This window comes from Cygnus olor, chromosome 2 (assembly GCF_009769625.2).
Source record: "Cygnus olor isolate bCygOlo1 chromosome 2, bCygOlo1.pri.v2, whole genome shotgun sequence".
Lineage (NCBI taxonomy): Eukaryota > Metazoa > Chordata > Aves > Anseriformes > Anatidae > Cygnus > Cygnus olor.
The window spans coordinates 95,460,051-95,481,491 of NC_049170.1; the positions used below are offsets into that span (position 1 = coordinate 95,460,051).

At 38.0% G+C, this 21,441-nt stretch overlaps 1 protein-coding gene across 2 annotated transcripts in view; it reads left to right on the forward strand.

Moving 5' to 3' along the window:
• Positions 1-21,441, forward strand: part of GABBR2 (gamma-aminobutyric acid type B receptor subunit 2) — a 477,214-nt gene that overhangs the window by 203,339 nt on the left and 252,434 nt on the right. For both annotated transcript variants that reach the window (XM_040549353.1, XM_040549354.1), the window contains exon 4: positions 20,747-20,848. In XM_040549353.1, coding sequence (XP_040405287.1) covers positions 20,747-20,848 — 102 coding nt within the window. The remainder of the gene's footprint in view (positions 1-20,746; positions 20,849-21,441) is intronic.

Consider the following 21,441-nt stretch of genomic DNA (forward strand, 5'->3'; position numbering starts at 1 on the left):
ACATGATTTTGAAGCAGTACTTTCTGACTAAAGTATTATGCCCTCTATTTTGCAGGAGCTCAGACTGAACAACAGATATATTTCCTTCCTCCATTTAGATCTTGGAGTTCTTCTCCAAAAAAGTGTGTTACATACCAGTCTGTATTAATAGAATGTTGTGTGTAGCATAATGTAAACAAATTTCACTGAGATTTTATTGCTGAATACATCATATAGTCTGGAATATCCCTTTGATTTGTTTGGGTCAACTGTCTTGGCTATGTCCCCTGCCAATGTCTTGCTCATCCCCAGCCTACCGACTTTCAGGGGCTGGGAGGAGGGAGAAAGCTCTGACACTGTGCAAGCACTGGTCAGCAACATCCAATGCACTGGTGTGTTATCATCACTGTTTAAGTCACAAATGCAAAGCACAGCATGACACAGGCTGCTATGAAATAAGTTAACTTCATAGCTTCATCTCAGCCAGACCCAGTAAATTGCATTTCTGCTTTGTGCTTAGGTTCCTATCAGTGAAACAGATGTCATGAATATTTCTCATTCGTAGGTCTTTAATAGTTAAAAGGAACTTGATATTTTTGTTATCTAGAGGTGTTTATTCTCATTTTGGCAATGTAGATGCTGAGGTACAAATCAATGTAGGGTATCTTGGTTTTTTTTGGATGACGGTCAGACATAATGTCAGTAAGAAATTCAGAATATGAAGACTTGGTTATAGCTCTGACACGAAATCATTGTTCCACAATCAAAACCAAGATGCTTTTTTTTTTTTTTTTTTTTTAAGAAAAATGCTGCAAGGTCTAACTCATATATGTATATTTTTGTTGTTTGTCATATATTCATGCTCAAGAGCATCAGAAGGTGGTTAGTGATATACTTTAAAAAATGCATCTTATTTCATCTGTAGCTTCCAGTCACTGTATTTTATGTACTTTTGTCTGCTAGATTAAAGAGACCAGAGTTAGAAATTCTCCTTAAGTAGGTAGTTTATCATGTGCAGACTGTATCATCATGATTCAGTTCTGTCTTAATCCATCTTGGAGCTCATTTAGTCTCTTATTGTAAAGTCTATTTCCAAATTGCAAATCAATCTTATGGTTTTCTTCTAAATTTTCACTTTTTCTTGGCATTACTTTTAGTGGAAAAACTGGATAGAATTGGCTATCTCCAGTCTTGGGACCTTGGGAGAGGAGTGTATAGGGACTCTAGGTACTTTAAGCATATGTCTTCTTTTATAAGTGTATGTCTCGAAGAGTATGTCTTTTTGCAAGTGGGCACAAATTGCCTCCAATCCACATTGCAATCCAGATAGATGCTAGCAAAATCTGAACTATGCCCAACTAGCTGTGCGTAGAGCTAAGGATGCCATTGAGCAGTTGTATCCAAGTGTTTTTTTTGTTTGTTTGCTTTTAATCTTAAAAAATATAAGGAAGAATTTAAGCTTCGCTAATATTTAATACATGGATTGACGCTGGCGTCCTTACTCGGTCCTTACGTCAGATGGTCACATACATCATACCGTTCACAAAGTGCCCTTAGGGAAGAGTGGGTACTCCACAATGTGGAGGGGTTGACAGTGGTATCCTCAATTAATTCATATGCTTTCCATATGTTGCAATGTATTGCAGTTTATCGCAGATTAATTCTTTGCTGCATCTCATTGTAGTTACATATGTTTAAGTTCCTGCTGGTTGCCTAAAAGAATAGGCAAAGCTCATGTGTAGTTGTCTGAAAAATACCTTGGAAATTCCTGCAGTAGTCCAGAAACTGTAGCACAGTGCTTTTTGTCTATCTTATAAATATATAAGGTTACTGCTGCCACTTTACTTTTATTCAATGACCTCTATTAATAAAACCAAGAAGATGAATTAACCTGTTTTTTGTTTTGTTTTTGTTTTTTTTTTGGTCAGAGCTCTGGCATGAGCAACTATTTTTATGCATCATGAATTTTACAGAGTTTAATAGGAAGGGCTCCACCCTTTACACAATCCAAGCACCCATTCAATCCAGCATAGCTTCTGTAGGGATAGTTGCTCTGCTTCTGGATATTGCAGTTCTGTCAAAGATAAATAACCTTAGTAAATAGCTCCATTCAGTTCCCGTAGGCTTATTTCACACCATGACATAGACACCGTATGAAGACACTTAGATGTCACTTTCCCTTGTAAAGCTGAAAATTAGTCTATTAACCTCTATTATATAACAGTCTAGATAAAGGGTAGGAATCTAGGAGAAGCACAGTATTGTAAGATACTCTCACTTTTTTTCATTTCTCTTCTCCTTTAGGAGAAACTGAGGAGGAAAATAGCTGGTGATCTAGAGAATTGCTGAAGGAGTGTGTGTGAGGGGAAATTCCTCTCCTTTTCTTTCCCCATTACACCTTTTTAGATCCAGGTGTCAGTGGTAACTTTTCTGTTCCCCTTAATTTGGTGTGTTCATATAATATGGAGGAGAATCTGATCCGATGTCAATGGATTGATATTCATGCAAATTAGTGACAAATGGTCACTAATGAAAAAAATGGTGAAATGTCTTCTGTAGAGATATCATGACGATTTCTGAAGAGCTGTCATACCATCTATACTTCTGGCATTTTGGAGTGCCACCAGTTTTATGGAAACAAGCTTCTCCAGAAATTATCCACCAAATTCTCTGAGCTCTGGAATTAATAAATAGATGAAACCTTACAGAATTCTTCAGATTGCAGGTTGAAACATTCTAAATTTAAATGTCTGCACAGCTTCAACAGGAATCTTCTGTTTAGGGAAAAAAAATCATCAAAATAAAACAAATGCCCTTCTCCTAAATCCCAGTCCAATATAGCTGCTTCTTGACAAGACTCTGCTTGTATGGGCTACTGGGTTTCTCTTCCCTGTGTTTCAGAGTCATCTGTAAAGGTCCCATTCATGTGTACAGGAGTGATGTGCTTACTGAGTTCGGTGCAGTATGTGGACTGTGGAGGAACCAGAATATACACTGGAAAATTGAAGGTGTTATACAATTGGATAGATATTTGACAATGTTGTATATGGCCATTTTCAGATGTTCATAATGTCTGGGTCAGTTTGCATGCAGCTAACAGGGAAGATGGTTATGTCATTATCTTTTTAATTAAACTTATTTTAGTCATTGTCAGGATGAATGTTTCTAAAACTTGAAATTTTCTTGGTATATGAGGAAAAGTGGTGATCCAGAAGAATTAGTGGATGCTTTTGTTATAATTATTGTGCTGCTTAGGTGCAAGTGCTGGACGATTTCAAAAGAATCAGATTTTTCCCTAAATCCAATCTAGTATGCTTTGAAGTTTTTCTGAATCTTCTATGTTAGTGAGTTGGGCTGGCAGTTAACTTTAGAATAGAAACTACAGATATTTAAAAAATACTAAGTGGAAATTATCCTTCAGGTGAACTAAAAACATGTAATAAATGGTCTGGAATTTATCTAAAACTCAAAAAATATATTTTAAAGGGGATTGTTCAATTCTGGTGAAATTAAATGCATAACCTTTAATGATGCCATGTGTATTTTCTCCTCCCTGTTTTCAGAGAGCTAAAATAAAGCATTACATATGTCTATGAAGGTACAGAACATTTTTTTTATGCCAGATTGTTGTTAGTGCTTGTGGGGATACAGAAGGGTGAAGTCTGATTCCAGGTGATGTGAATTCCAAGCACAAACTGTAATGCTGAAATGGAAAGGACAGTGACAGTAGAAAGTATTAGCACACATGGTCAAGGAGATGACTGCCAGTTCATAACAGACAGACTTAATTTTCACCATGCAAGGTTGCCAACGAGTTGCCCAAAGACTACAAATGAAACTTCCTGCTTCTTTATAGCATAAAACCCATCAAGTAATTCTCAGGCAGCCTAGAAGATTTTGTCTTCTGGCTTCCATACTGAATTAGGGATTTTATCTCAGATAGTCCTGATAAACTACTTGTATTTTTGTATCATTTTCCCTTTAACTTATTCCTTGTTAAACAAGGAAAGAAAACGTCTTCCTTTAAAGTCATGGATAAAATTGGCTTTACTTTCTTAAACCAAATAGCTTGTATTAATGTGACCCTGGAGGATTCTTCTGTAAGAAAAGAGACCATAAAGCCAATGGAATGAAAAGATGCCACCATGGTATTTTTAACTACATTGCTGTAAAAGAGACAAAACTTAGGACAATATGCTAAGATGCAGGATAACGCCTGTTCAGTATCCCATTCAAAGTAATATAAAATGATGTGCAGAATTTATTTGTAAAGGAGTTGATTATAAAATATGCCAAGAATTACTGTGATTTAAAGAGCTTAAGGAAAAGTACTAGAAGGAGGACATTTCAGAATGTAGAAGTCTGTCAGAGAAGAGAAAAAGCAAGTGCAATTAATGAAAGCATTAAAGTGTTCAAAAAAGATGCATACAAGAGCCAGGGGGAATTTTCTTGTCTAGAAGGACTTTTCACAGGTAACTAGAGTCCAGCTTTAGCTGACAATTGAAATCTCAGTGGAGGAATTACGTGAACCAAACTGAGAAGCTCAAGTACAGTAAATTATCACCACCATATGGCATCCTTCTGAGGATTCTGAAGTAAATAAAGTGTGAAATAGCAGCCATACGCCATTGCAGGAAATGTTGTTGCAAGTTTTTCTTCGATATTCAAAAAACTGTTAATATAGCTTCAGTGGCCTCTTCAAAGTTGGAGGAGCAAGGGATAATCCCCAAACTATGAAACAACATTTAATCATGTAGTAGTCCTATAAAGAAAGATGAAAATGGTCTAGTAGAGCCACTACTTTGTCTTGCTTTACTTTACTTTAACTTGGATTGAAAAATTGATGTTGTTTAAAGTTAGCATAGCATATATTGACTGGATTATTTTAAACATTAAGTATTTTTTTTCTGTTGCAGATTTATAGCGACTTTCTCTCATTCCTTTAAGCAGCCTTGAACTTCAGCTCTGACATTACACATGATAGATGGGGAGAACTTTTGGGGCTTCCCTGAGAAGCACAATTTGACTTTGTCTCAAGTGCATGACACCTTTTGAAAATACATTTTAGTAGTAAAGAGTTGATATTATATGCCTGGATGTCTTTTATTAGTCTTGAATTTCTCAGCTTTATTTTTAATTTTATCCTTTTTCCTCAGGCAATGGGTGGCATTATCATGCTAATTAAATGTTAGATGTCATTAATTTTGCACGTGTAATCCTATTCCACTTCATGTGCCTTTCTGACATTTCCTAGGACTGCCTTTCCTTCTTTTGGTTTGGAAACAGAACAGTAACATCAAGACATTTCTTCGGGAAGCATTCAGTGATAGGCATACTGAGGTGAGGTTTCCTAGCAGGAATGATTCCTTGTAGAATGATCACAGCCACTGCTCACCTTATCTGGTGGCAGCAGTTGAAGGTGGGTGCATAACCCCCATACAGCTCTTACATGGCTGCTGCTTCCTTCTGCTGGAATGACTTTCACAGAAATCAGTGCTTCAGTCTTTTTAAGGTTAATGTCTCATCCTCAAAGAGGTGAGCAATTCAACAATCTCTGGATTTTGATTCATGGATGAGATGAAGGGAAAATTGTGTTGAAGATACACTGCTAATTTATTTAAAACTTTTGTTGATATTGTTGTGTACACATACGACCCAAAAAAGAATGACAGCATGATATGAGTTGTGCTGGTTACTTTTACTTTATCTAGATCATCTTGGTATCTGGATCTTTAGCTCTTGCTTAGGGCAAATCTTATGTTGTAGTATGCTTTAAGCCTATATGAAGTGCACTGAAATTACTACTTTTGTTTCCAGGACCTTTTTTTTTTTTTTTCCCCAGCCTGCTTGGTCTGGCATAAAAAAAAAACCCTCATATGTCTATGCTGCCTTAAGAAACAGAAGAGTTTGGAGCTGTTGAAAGTGTTTGAAAATCTGTAGTCCTGTATGTTTCTACATTAGGAATAACTTTGGTTTGACTGTTATCTGCCTGCATATTCTTATGCTACAAAATAGCAATGCATAATCTATTTCTTGATTAAAAAAAAGGAATTTTGTGCATTATTTTATAATGTGGATATTTTCCACCTGAACATACCAGTGAGTCATTGACATGTGCTATAGCCCTTATGAAACTACATTTCAGGCCTGTGTTTCTGAAGTGGTTCTAAAAATGCCCTTTGAATTGTTATCGATAGTACCTTGTACATCGATAGTATACCACAGGTGGCATCCCACATTCTACTTGAATTATACCACCACCACGGGATCTTCATCTTTGGCCAGTAGAGTCTTGACGTAGATATCAAAAGATTGTTGTTTCTATTTTCTCTGGAATTACATATTTAGGCTGTAATGTCCCTTTGGTAGTCTTGTGGAATCAGTGCATGCTATTTCCACACAATGTCTAATGGATTAGTCTGCATTCTGAGAAACAGGATGAAAATACACATTTGGGATTTGCTTTATTAGAAAAAAAAGTGACTCGAGTGAAATGTCTATGTAGTGTCTATGATTTAGAAGCTAGTGAAACTACTCTTTAAGTAATGTATGTACTTTTACACAGAATTACTCTTAAGCACTCTCTAACAGTACACTTTTAGAGGACAGACTCAACATTCATAGACAATTAAAGTGCCTTACCCTATTTAATCTAAAAGTTGCATTCCTTGTAAAGCTTCCTCAAAAGGTGATGCAGGTGATAGGCATTTCTATTGACAAGTACAAAATATAATGTGGCTCTTCATGATAAATTAATTTCTCCCCTTTCTCAAATCCGTTCTTAGTGTTCTGTAGTTTAATATCAGCTGTTTGATAAGTGTCAGAAGTTTGATAAGTATAATGACCTGGTTGGCAGCTCTAATTTCTTAACAAATCTGTGTCTTTATCTAAGAACCATCTTCAAGCAAGTATGGTAGTCTCAAGTGGTACTGTGTACTCCATCATGTGCATTGTTTGGTAGGGTCAATTTATCAAGAACCCAATTTTTTTTTTTTATTATTATTTTTAATGCAGCGTGTCTTCTCAATGTTGTCTGTTCCATGATTGATGAAAATACTTCTTAGGGGATTTATTTTTCATACAATTAAAACTGGATTAACTGTATCACACAAAGGTTTTAATTGCTTACTGTAGAATTAAGCTTTTAATGCAGGGTCTTTTCAAAATTTTACATGAATGAATACTGCAGGAGTTTCTGTGGACATTCACGACACTATACTCAGGAGTCACAGGTTACTGCACTGAGTAATGAATTTCTCAAATAGAAAAAATACTAGTTGTATTTGTTTATTTGTACCTTTTTATAGTGTCAAATGACAATAAAATTGAATTTATGAAATATTCTTACCAGAAATTTTACAGCACATTGCACAATGTAAAATATATAGATCAGAATGCAGTAAAAGCTAAGTGCAGCTACAGATGAAATACAAATTATTTTTTGTTTTCTCTAGCAAGTACTATTTGGGATTTTAAAGATAGTATTTACAGAAGTATTTTTTTGTATATGAAACCATGATAGGGTGTCTGGGGAAGACCTTCTTCCCACATTCCCCAGGTTATGTATCTATGCAGCTAGCTTGGAAGACATTATTTGTATAAATTAGAATATAGAATAGTCTGAGGAGACCCAGAGGGAGGAATTTGGTGCCTATTTTGAAGACTGTCACTACTGAAAATTTGGTTTTTTAACCGTCTTCTGAATTGTGGACTTGAAAGTGAGAAGGAAAGAGATTGCCTTGTAGCATTGATAGTGTCTCAGTTCCTTATGGTCTCATAACTCCTTGGTTTCTGCTGTATAGATGAATGAGTGCAAACTCTTGATTACAGTAATTATAGCCAGATTCACATTCCTTCTTTGGAAGATCTGAGCTGCAGTTGATTTGCATGGTCTCACAAATATAGAGGATCCAAAAAGAGATTGTGCTTCAGAAATATTTGTGAAATTAGTTTGTTTCTCTGCATTATAAAAAGGAATATGGTGAAGGTATCTGTCACAGAGAGTGGATGGTGAAAGGTTTTGACAGAATGATCATATCAGCAGTGCTTACAAGTCCAGAAAGGGGACATTTAGATCTGTAAATTAGTTGTTCCCTCAGAGTGTCAGTGTCCCAGTGACAAAATAAAGTTAATCAGTATGTTATGCTTCTTCCTTTAAAGACTCCAGAAGGTTTGTAAATTATTTTTATAGTTAAACATTAATATGAAGCTTCAATAAATACCAGTGCAAGAAATGCACCCCTACTTTCGTGTCATACATCTTCAGTTTGATTTCTTCTAACTTTGTTTCCAAAAGGATTAAAGTTTTAGTCTTCAGTAACACCCACTACAAAAATTCAATCTTATGAGAAGAGAAAAAAATGGCACTATTTAAGAGACAGGTGCAAGTGAGAAAAATTCTTTGTATGTAAATAACACACAATGGAGGAAAAGAGGAAACTATTTTTTGAACCTCCTGATTGCTTCTCTTTGCTCAGTAACATCACTCCAGTCAGCATCTAATTTAGTTCTTGAATGTAGCAGAAATTTTCTGGCTCAGAAGACAGAGAGAAGCAAACTTCTCACTGTTTCCTAGCTGGAAGGAACATGGGGTGGGAGTACCATTCATATGGTAAAATTTTCATGATTATTTATATTAGCATTATCATTTGATTCAACATTGTCCTGTGAAGATCTTACATCCCCGAAGTAGCATCTGTATTCCCCTTTTCACCTGGGAGAAAATTATAGACAGACTTATGAAGTTTAAACAGATCTTTTTACAAAGTTGATCTAAACAAACCTGTATGGAGCAGTATATTGCCAAGTGCGAAGTAAGTTACTGAAACGTTTTATTTTGGTAACTCAGCCCAGTCTGCCCCTCCACTCCTAAAAAGCCTAAAGCCCATATACCCCGGTGTATTGCGATGAGGACAAATACTCCCATAGTTCAGACAGAATATAGAATTAAATCTTAGTGTGATATTGTTGACCTTTCTACATTTAGGAAGACTGAGGAATGTGGTTTGCTATTTCGAAGGATTACTGAAATAGTAATAATTTCCTATTGTCTGTATTCTATTCTCACAGGTATGATTTCTATAATCCCCCTTTCATCAAAACGACATCTGCTTTTTGTGTTAGGTGAACATTTCTTTTTTTTTTTTTTTTTTTAATTTCCCACTGAAGGTTCTACTCATAGTTTTCAGTTAATACAATGCTTATTCCTGGATACAGAGGTTTTCATAAATATTGACATAGTCCCCTGAGTTTGATGTAATTAAGCATATGTGGTGATTTCACACTGGTAGGTAGCTACACTACCACATAGCTCTCTAATTCCCCCTCTTCAAAATGACGGGGGGTGAAAATACTATGAAAAAAACTCATGGGTTGAGATAAGGGCAAGGGAATCACTCACCCATTACTGTCATGGACAAAACTGACTCAGTATAAGGGAGATTAATATAATTTATTGCCTATTGGTAACAGACTAAAGCAGTGAGAAACCAAAAGCAAACCAAAAAACACCTTCCCCCCCCATCCACCCTTTTCTACCTCCTCCCCCAGAGCAGCACAGGGGACGATGGCACAGGGGCTGTGGTCAGTCCCTAACACTTCGTCTCCACCACTCCCTCACGGTCACTCTCTGCCCCTGCTCCACGTGGGGTCCCTCCCACGGGATGCCATCCTTCCCGAACTGAGCCTGCAGGGGCTGTCCACAGGCAGCAGCTCCTCAATAACTGCTCCCACATGGCTCCGTACCACGGGGTCCATCCCCCAGGAGCAAACTGCTCCAGCACACGTCCCCCACGGGCGGCAGCTCCCCCCAGGCCCCCTGCTCCTGCATGGGCTCCTCTCCATGGGCTGCAGCTCCGGCCCGGGGCCTGCTCCTGCAGGGGCTCTCCATGGGCCGCAGCCTCCTCCCGGCCACATCCACCTGCTCCACTGGGGGCTCCTCCACGGGCTGCAGCGTGGAGATCTGCTCCATGTGGGACCCATGGGCTGCAGGGGGACAACCTGCTCCACCAGGGGCCTCTCCACAGGCCGCAGGGGAACTGCTGCTGCGTGCCTGGAGCACCTCCTGCCCGCCTGCTGCACTAACCTTGGGGTCTGCAGGGCTGCTTCTCACTCCTCTCTCCCAGCTGCTGTAGGAAAGGAGTTTCCTCCTTTCTTAAATCTCCTCTCCCAGAGGCACAAATATTGCTTATTGCCTTGGCTCTGGCCAGCATTGGGTCCCTTTGGAGCCAGCTGAAACTGGCCCTTATCTAACGTGGGGCAGCTCTTCTCACAGAGGCCACCCTTGCAGACCCTTGCTACCAAACCCTTGCTGCGTAAACCCAATACAGCAAATAACTACAACAACTGAATGCATAGTATTTGAACTCAGCCTAGGTTTTCTGGAGGGAAAAAAAAAAATAAAATCCCAGGTTGATAAAACTTCCAATTTTTTCAGAAAAACTTTAATTCATACAAATCTCCTCTACAAGCCAAGGAGATAAACAACTTGTCTGTTCTCCCTCAGCAGTTGATTGGTCAGACTGAGAAAGGATGCAAGAAAACAATCCTCTCCTCTGACCTTTTCCTAAAGAAGAAATGTGAAGGTAAGGGATCTTTGGGGTTTCTAAGTTTCAGTGAATATTCCTGTTAGTGGAACAACATTTTTAGACAGGGTTAGGTTTTGAGACCTGGGATTCACCTGCAGTTCAGCTGTTTCTGTGCCTGGGAGAGTCATCTAAGCTCCATTTATAGTTAATGGAAAAAAGAGGGAGGTGCTTCCAGGGTGCAATTAATCTCACCTATTTCAGATATCAATTTATGAATGAGATGAGTCATTCTTTAGAAATGCCCATTTATCTTAACTTCAGCAATTTCTGTGTAACGCCTTTCTTAGTTAGTGTTGGAATAAACAATATTTCATCTATCACAGATGGAGAGACTGTGAATGCGTAAATGTTATTCTTGCTTTCATTCTGCTTCATCAAGAAGGATTTTACATAAAAACACTTTTTTTTTGTAATTATAATTCCTTATAATTGTAATAATATCCCTTCTGACACTGATAACCTTTTCTTAACAATTATTGTTCAAGTTGCTCTGTTTGAATTATCCACCCCTAATGAATTCTGTTTAGAATTGTTTTAGTAAATGCACTCTTTCTATGTGGTCTGAAATGTGTGTACATAAGAGTTACTAATAAATTCTATATATTGTCCACCTGTAGTAATGTAATTTGGTGTTGAGAGTCTCTAACTTTTAGTGCATTATTCACACATTTCCTGTGCCATGAGAAAAATACTGTAGAAGTCTTTTTGAGGGTGATATAATAGCTTATGCTTCAAACAAAATACATGGTACTTTTCTAAACTATGATTTTTTTATTTATTTCATACTTTACATGCTATTCCATCCATATTTCCTAATCTTGATCAAGTTCTCCAATGTAAAGCAGATTTAATATGCATTCTAAATATTTTTAAAAGTTTGTTTTTTTAAGTAGTTCTTGTTATCAAAGCACATACCCTAAAGCTTGTGATTTTTTTTTTGTCAGAAGACATATTGTATATTTTTCATTGTATGTTGTTAATTACTTGCCATCGATAATATAATAGAGTACCTTTATTTGTCTACCTCCGTATTACCTCCAAGGATTTTAACACTCCTCCTTATGTGACTGCTCGCACCAACTTTCAGTACTCCTATTACATTAATTTGCTTTAATAAACAAACATTTCTGATTTCTTGATTAATTACTTCTGGCATTGGTTTTCAAATTATTAAATAATCTATTCTTAGTATGGCCACTACTTACATTTATAGTACTTGGCATGAAACTTATTGTTATATAATGCTACACACTTCAGACCCTTCGCTTTTATTCTGCTATCTGTAGGAATTCACAGAATCACAGAATCATCTAGGTTAGAAGAGACCTTCAAGATCACCTAGTCCAACCTCTGACCTAACACTAACAGGTCCTTCACTAAACCGTATCACTAAGCTCAACATCTAAACGTCTCTTAAAGACCTCCAGGGATGGTGACTCAACCACTTCCCTGGGCAGCCTATTCCAATGCCTACCAACCCTTTCAGTAAAGAAGTTCTTCCTAATATCAAACCTAAACCTCCCCTGGCGCAGCTTTAGCCCATTCCCCCTCGTCCTGTCACCAGGCACGTGGGAGAATAGACCAACCCCCACCTCTCTACAGCCTCCTTTAAGGTACCTATAGAGAGCGATGAAGTCTCCCCTGAGCCTCCTCTTCTCCAGGCTAAACAACCCCAGCTCCCTCAGCCGCTCCTCGTAAGACTTGTTCTCCAGACCCCTCACCAGCTTCGTTGCCCTTCTCTGGACTCTCTCGAGCACCTCGATGTCCTTCTTGTAGCGAGGGGCCCAAAACTGAACACAGTACTCGAGGTGCGGCCTCACCAGAGCCGAGTACAGGGGGACAATCACCTCCTTAGACCTGCTGGCCACACTGCTTCTTATGCAAGCCAGGATGCTGTTGGCCTTCTTGGCCACCTGAGCACACTGCTGGCTCATATTCAGCTGACTATCAACCAGTACTCCCAGGTCCTTCTCCGCCAGGCAGCTTTCCAGCAACTCATCTCCCAGCCTGTAGCGCTGCTTGGGGTTGTTGCGCCCCAGGTGCAGGACCCGGCACTTGGCCTTGTTGAACTTCATGCAGTTGACCTCAGCCCATTGGTCCAGTCTATCCAGATCTTCCTGCAGAGCCTTCTTTCCCTCGAGCAGATCGACACACGCACCTAACGTGGTGTCATCTGCAAACTTACTGAGGGTGCACTCGATCCCCTCGTCCAGGTCATCAATAAAGATATTAAAGAGGACCAGCCCCAGCACTGAGCCACTAGTGACCGGCCTCCAACTGGATTTAACTCCATTCACCACGACTCTTTGGGCCCGGCCATCCAGCCAGTTTTTAACCCAACGAAGCGTATTAGGTCTGATAAACTTGTAGAAAAATACAGAAGCCAAAATATCTAGAAGCCATCCAAACCACGTGGCCTTCAGTGTTCTAGAAAATACATCACATTCAAGGAACCAGAAGTATATTTTGTGTATATTTGTTTCTTCAGGTCTGTTCATCAGTGTTCCTGAAATCTGCATGGGAACTGCTGTTATAGCTGATCTACACCATCTTTGGGATCCTTTGTGGTTTTGCAATGCCTTACACATTTTTTTCCTAAAAGGAATTCACCACGCCTTTTCCCTCCGTCCTCTACTGCAGAGTTGTGCGCTTTCTTAACAGACAGTCTTTATTGAGGACAGTTTGTTTCACTGGACTCTTCAAAGCCCTGCTTAACCTATTGTGTAGATCCTTATATACTTGTAGAGTAAGCAGAATATAAGCTTTTTATATATCTCATTGTGTGGATCCGTTTCTTCTTCCTTGTTAAATTTTAATGTCACTGTAGTATCCTGGCATTTGGTAGCAAGTGACCTCATGATGAGATAGATTGATTTTCTTTTTTTGTTACAGAGAAATCAACTTCTAACTGTATGCCAACTTTAAATAAATAAATAAATATTATAGACATCCCTCTACAACAACCCTAAATTCCGATTAATTCTTTTTACCCACAGCTATTAGGAATAACATGAGAGTTCATGATTACTGTTAGTTTCTATGACCAAAAAGCATAAGAAAAAGAAAAATCTGCTTTGGAGAATTTGGGGGAAAGTTAGAGCATTTTATCCTAACTTTATAAAAACTTATGCTTGAATAAGTATGAGCTGTGAGGTAATCATGCATGTGTAAGCTTTACGTGAAACCACATTTACCAGAAAAAATGGAAGTCCAGCACATCTCTGTTTTTATTTCTCCTTTACACACACACAAAAAGTATTTTTAATTAATTAATTTATTTATTAGGAAGTGGGATTCTATTTTTAATACCTGAGATAATATTTTACTGTTTCCTTTTAGTTCATCCATGCTTTTGTTTGGTGTTGTCTTTTTGTTCAAAATAAGGTCCTACCTGCTCTTTCATTTTTATAATCCCAAATGTTGTGTGTATCTATATAAGTATACCTCAGTTTTCTCCTACATTTAAGGCAAATGACAAGTATTAGCATTTCCAAATCTCTCTTCTCCAGATACATTATTTCTTGTAAGTAAATTTCACTTAGTGCTCTTAAGCCTTTAAATGTGAGGAATGAAAATAGGGATAATTATGCTTGCTTGTAACACATCATATATGGTGAGATGCTTCTATCTCTACTAACCCCAGAAACCATAATGTATCCATTGCAATTACTAACAATTTATGTTTGGTCCATGCAATGAGGAAATGTCTTTTTTTTTCTTTTAATTTATGTATTTATTTTGTACTCATATATTTATATATCTACACTGAAACTCTGACAATACATTTTAAAGTACACAGTATAAATCTCGGCAGCAGGAAATCTTAGTAAAATATCTGACTGTAATCTCTCTGGTCTGACCGGTTCTCATTCATTAGGAGTCTCTTATGATCAACATCTGGTAGGATTAGATTGCCCTTAACAACAAGGATTTAGCTTGCAGTACTTACATGCAGCTTTAGTGAACCAAAATGTCATTGGAAATATCTGTTAAAAGCAAAGTAGTATGATTAATCTAAAAATTATTAAATGTATTTTGTAACCAGCAGAGTTAGGATTAAATGAGCAAACTATACCTTTAAATGTATCATCTGAAACAGAGTTTGAAATATTAAGTAGTGGAGACGATTGAATCCAAACCACCATCCCTAGATTGACAATTCATCAGGAACATCTCCTTTCTTTACTATTTTCTGGGAAAAAAGGGAATAAAATAAAAACGAAGTACTGAGATAAAATGGATACTAGTAATTTACTCTTGGTGAAAGATGCTTATGTGAATAGTCCCACTGAAGTTAGTAATATCTGTTCACCTGAAATAAAATCAATACACGTCACTTTTGTATCATTGTGAAGTAGGGGGTCATTTGTACTTTGTGCAGATAGAATCATAATATGGAGATGTCAGGAAATCATCATATGTCAGATACAGGAAGTCAACAACATGCCAACAACAGAAATTCAGTGTTAGGGCCTCGAGAACACCAGTAGCCCTCTCTGCCCCTGACCAGCACACCAGGGCTCCCCAAACTTTGCCCACCACATAGGACCCCATTTCAGCTCGGCCCAGGGCCATCAGTCCCTGCCCGAATGATGCTGTAGGAGTGCTGGTCCCTATCTCCATCACAGCTGTGCGTGGCATGGATCTAGTTGGTTTGGACCCACAGACTTTATCTCCCAGCTTGTCCTCAGACCTATGTCAGTGCCCTGCAGTCACCAAGTGTGCATGACAGTAATTCCTCTCACTGGATCTGACCCTTTCCCTGTCTCAAGGATTGACTTGTAGCCTTCTTTACCTTGGACCTTATCACTATGAATTTGGCTGATGATCTAGACTCATGGCTGAAACTGGTAATATCCAGACCTGTCCTGATCCCCTCGCTGGGGCAGTGTGAGATGGAGATCTGGCAGGGGAGGGCCCTTGTCCAGTTAATGGGTAATTGCACTCACTTCCCTATTCCTTAAGGAGCAGCCAGCCCATATAGTTTCCCAACATTCATTTCCTTTTGTTAAACCTATATTTCCTGATACAGACCACAGGAATGCTGTAGTTTGATCTCATCTAGACTTTTTTTTTTTTTTTTCCAGCTCATTTAGTCATTCTGTCTATTCTCTCAGTTTGTTAGAGATTAAAGAAACTCATTTCTTTCTTTTCAATACAAGTTCTTGGCTCCTCAAAATCCGTGTATTTCTTCCTTCACAGGTGCAGGGTCAGGGACTTTGTTGTTTGGCTCTCAAACATCACTGAATTTGATACAGCAGCTATGAGGTAGGCAAGTATTGCTACCATCCACATCACAGAAAAAGAGATACAGACAGAATTGGTAGCAAACTTTAAAATCTTATTTAGGTCATATGAGCTATATCACAGAGCAGCTCTGGTAGGATGTGGAATAAAAAACAGTTCCCTTGTGTTCCATCCATTGCCTCAAGCATAAGGGCCATCCTTTTCTTCCTTTAACTGGGTTCCTTATATATGATATAAAACCTTTTTTTTTTTTTAGCTTGTTGCTAGGTAAGCATATTTTTCCTCTAGTAATTTTTGGAGATGACTATATATAGATCTATTAAATATGTAGTAAGGTGAAATCCCAGTTTCATCCAACTTTGTATGAAGAACTGTGTAAAGCACTCTTTTTTTTGCTGTGAGTGAAGGACTAGGGTCTGTCAGCAGCTTTACTGATGATCAAGTCTGATAATCCTGGTTTGGGGAAAATGAAATATTAGTTTCTTTAAAATGTATAAAATTGTAAACAGGCATATAGCTACAAGCTTCATTAAATTTTTAACAATGGACTATATCACATGGAATTATAATACCTCTGTTTTATAAATCAATGCAAAATTTACTTAGAAACTTCAGATCACCACCAGAGCTTAACGCAGTTTTATTACGACTTTGTACAGCTGTTTCCTCCACTTGAAGTTATCCCATGCTACACAATAAGCAGAAGTGTAGTGGGTTTTGTTTATTTGATTGTTTGTTTGTTTGTTTGTTTGTTTTTTTACATTTTTCTTTACTCAGAGTTGGTGGAATAAAACAATTACTGCTGAGCTCTCAAACTGCTTGTACTGCTGGTGGTTCACATTCCAGTACCTGCTTAAGCAAAATGTGCAGCATTTTGTATTCTGAGTTTCACAAATGCAGTCCAAAATTGCAATATTTTCTACAAGAATTGGCTGCTGTAGAAACTGGAGGCCAAGCTTTGCAAATTCTAATGTCAGACCCAAATCCAAATCAGAGGAATCCATAGTTAAATTATTTGAAAAAGTGAAGGACTTCTGTAAGAAGACAGAGAAACACAAGTCTCAATATTGTGTCAACAGATATTTAGAATATTTAGAAAGAAAAGAACCTGAGCAGGGTGCCAATATTATGCAAATAGAAAGCAAAAATGGAAAAATGTAGTGAAAATACCCCAAGACCAAGGCATAAGATAAGATTCATCAGGTGAGTTGTCTGACAAATTGGGGAAAAATTTTACTTGATTTGATTGGGGAAAAAAATAAAAAAAAAAAAAATGGTGATGCTGTAAATTCTGATAAAGTTTCTAATATCTAGTTGTGATAATAGAAATAGAAACATCTTCCTTTTGGCAAAATCTCCACAACAGATGCATCTGCAAAACAGCCAAAATCTGTGGCACTGAAGAGAAAGGTTTTCAACTTCTCTGGCACCAAATCTAGTAAAATGTGACTTTGGGGAGATTAAGAAATAGTTCAATGGAAAGTCCAAGAGCTATGAAAACTTCAGAGTATTGGGCTTCTAGCAGGTGGGGTGGAATGAAAAGAGATTTCTCAGTGGCTGAATTTAAATGTGTTGTTCAGAAAAAGATTCATTATGATTCTTAAGCCTGTTTCTTAAGAGAAAGGAACACCTCAAATGCAAAGTTTATGAACAAGTTCTAAGCACAGCAAGGCAGTAGCTGGTCTGAATGGATAATTCTAATCAAGTGCACTCCACTGAGTCCTATCTATTTTAGCTAGCACTGAGGCTAGTCTATTTTAACAGTATTTAATTTTTATCATTTTCCCATGGTCTAATTTGACAAGAAGGTAGCTGGCATGAATCAGCTGTTCTCTGCTCACATCAACTGAGTTATGTTGATCTAGTCTTCCTGAGATTGCAAAAACTACTAAAACTGTTCCAGGAAAAGAAAAACTGAAGAAAATATCAGAAATGCAAACCTGGGGAAAAAAAAAAAAAAAGTTTTGTTTTATAGAAGAAGGTAGGACACTAGGTTAGAAACATATGACAACTTTGGAAAGTACAGTTCTGTTAGCTAAGAGAAAATTTGCTTTTTCTAAGCATCATATGATAGTTTTAGTGAACTTTAATACTAAGGAGAAGGATTTTGAACATTGGCTAAACTATGATCAAGAGAGGTCTATTTTCTTTTGATATTACTGATGGTCTATTTCAGAAAGGCAATTTTACTCTGTATCAAGAAAGACCTGTATCATAAGGAGCAGCTAATGGGATTGCTGGGGCTAAAATATCAGTCCTCCACTTCACTAGTATACTTGGAGAAAAACAACTATTTACTGTTTTGTTGGCTTTTTTTTTTTTTTTTTGTCTGTGAATACACTTACATAGAATGTCCTTAAAAACTAACTATAACATCACAAAAGAATGAAGGATATAACCCAAATCTTGGTGGGCACATTCTGATTGTTACTTCTGTAAAACTGATTAATTTTTAATAAAATAATTGTCTATGTGTCCACTTGTTTTAAGCCTTGTAAAAGGCCTAATAATAATGTAACAATATGGCTCAGTAATTTGAGAGTATGACTAAAAGTGTTAGGATGAAGCAGAGGCCATGAAAGAAGCAATAAAGACAATCAGTGTAATAATGATCTTCAGGAAGTACTTCATTGGTCAACATGGCAAGAAACCAAGAAACATGGCATAACCAACTTAAAGGGAAATTTGCAAAAAGGACTGTTCTAGTGTAAGCCCAGTAGATAGCTCAGCACCACACAACCTCTCACTCACTCTCCCCAGGTGGGTTGGGGGAGAAAATCAGAAATGTAAAAGTGTGAGAAATCATGGGTTGAGATAAAGACAATGTACAAGTTAAAGCAAAAGCTGTGCATGCAAGTCAAGCAAAACAAGGAATTAATTCACTACTTCAAATCATCAGGCAGGTGGTCAGCCACTTCCAGGAAAGCAGGGCTCATCACATGTAATGGTTTCTTGCAAAGACAAGCACCATCACTCTGAACATCCTCCCTTTCCTCCTTCTTTCCCCAGCTTTTATTACTGAGCGTGTTGCCAAGTGGCATGGAATATCTCTTTGGCCAGCCTGGGCCAGCTGTCATTCTGTGTCCCCTCCCAGCTCCTGGTGCTCCCCCAGCCTCCTCACTGGCAGGGCAGGACAGGAAGCCAAAAGTCCTTGGCTCTGTGTAAGCACTGCTCTGCCACAACCAAAACCATCAGTGTGTTATCCACACTATTTTCATCAAAAATCCCAAATGTAGCATCATACAAGCCTCTACAAAGAAAATTAACTCTGTTCCAGCCAAAATCAAAGTACAAAGATGTCCTTATTTTTTACCCCAAAACATGTCTTTATCCAACAGTTAAGCAGCATACCAAAAATAGTTGCATAGTATTTTGTCAATAACATAAAAACATGAAATACACCCAACAGAACCACTTACACGCGTAGATCTAGGAGACACTCACAAACATAAATTAAAGAAAGGCAGAAGGATTTTGGAGAGATGAGTTTATCTGTAAAGCTGCCAGTTGAACTGAGATGTCTCACCTGTGACATTTCATGTCCCATTGCACCCTCTAGCTTTTACTGCGTTCTTAGGCATCAGTGTGACAGGCTTTCAGCAAAGGAAATATATCAATACCTAGGTCTTTGGATGGCTAAAGTGTCTTCTCATAAAATAAATTTTACGGTTACCTAAATTCAAAATGAAGTTTCACTGGTGAAGGACAGATAACACTTCCTGTTCTTTTCTTGGCCGTGTCACTGTATAGCAAATATTTTCTAATTGTTTAGAATGGACTGTGCTAAGGAGGTTAAGGAAAAGGACAGTTAGGAGGGAGATTTAAAATCTGTAATTCCACTGACCCATTGAGAGGGTCATTGGAAAGTATCTGCAAATGATTTAGGTATTTCTAAATTTTCGTATATAATGTCACATATGCATTGTATTTCCTGTGTTTGTATGCAATGTCTGTTTTTATTTCTTTTACACTGTGATTTGTTTCTCCTGTTTCTGATATTGTTACAAACAAAAAAGGTAGTCAGTGAAATGAGTGTGATCATAGTTTTATTAAATTAAAATCAGAGTGCCTCTCTCTTCACTTCAATCTGTAACCATGTTATCTCCATCTAAAATTATTTTTGCTCATGTATTAGGAACAGTAATGTGAAGCTCTGTTTTTGCAGTCATATGACTGGAGGAAAAACAGCACTGATTAAGACAGAAAACCGTGAAGTAGTTATATGGAAAAAGGAAAACAAACAAACAACAAGAGCAAACACCCTACAACTGTCCACCAGATTGTTTTGTATGTTATCTGGCATCTTTGTGCTCTTAGGCAGCTCAACTAGCTTGCCATAAATTCAGATGAGAAAATCTGTTGATAACATGGTTACTTGTGTCACCTTTAAGCAAACCTTGCTTAAACACTTGCTGCCCCATGAAAAGATGCATGCCATAAGAAAGGGGGAGGCACAGAGCAGTTCATTAAGCTTTATCAACCCTAAGTGACATAAGCTAAGCTCTGCTGATTCATGCTAGGGCTGATAGTGATTTCAAGTCAGTTGCTGGAATTCACAATCTTAGAGAATTTTCTGACAAGTCTTTCACCTGTATATGGTCTCAAACATTGCTTTGGCTACAAGAAAGTTTTTGGTCTTAGAAGCACTCGAAATTCACAAGAATTGTCCAGTCTCGCATTGCAAAGTGGGAGTCCACTATGAACTTTTCATCACATGTAATAAATGCTCTTGACATGGTAGATTGGTTGATAGTAGGTTATGGTGGTAAAAGAATTTGCCTTGATCAATTTTTAGATGAAATGGAAAAAAAATGTGGGTGCACGTTACCACCATTGAGACCACTGCTTGTCATTGCAGGGATAAATATAGACCATTTTCTTCCACCTCACTGAGTCTCAGTTCACTAGTTTGCCTTTTTCTCAACTTCTGACAGGTGAGGAATGATCTGACTGGTGTCCTGTATGGTGAAGATATCGAAATTTCAGACACTGAGAGTTTCTCCAATGATCCGTGCACAAGTGTAAAGAAGCTTAAGGTATGTGATACTCTTTGTGGAATAAAGAGAAGGTGGTGACTATGTTGTGATATTTGATTTTTTTTTCCTCTGAAGAAGGCTAATAAAATTTGCATAAGAATGACTACAGTATAAGTGGCTACAGCATGCCACTGCATAATAAGGTTAACAAATGGCATTTTGAGGGCCTAGTCCTGCTTAAGTCAATGGATGTCATCATAGAATCAAAGAATGGTTTGGGTTGGAAGGGACCTTAAAGATCACCTAGTTCCAACCCCTCTGATATGGGCAGGGTCACCTCCCACCAGACCAGGTTGCTCAAAGCTCCATCCAACCTGGCCTTGAACACTTCAAGAGATGGGGCATCCACAGCTTTTCTGGGCAACTTGGTCCATTGCCTTGCCACCCTGAGAGTGAAGAATTTATTCCTTGTATCTAATCTAAATTTACCCTCTTTTAGTTTAAAGCCATTACTCCTTATCCTATCGCTACACTCCCTGATAAAATGTCCCTCCCCAGGTTTCCTGTAGGCCCTCATATGCCCATGCATATCATAAAGTTTTTATAGTTACTGATAAGGACATAAAGCAAAGCAAGTTGTTGCTGGCTTAATA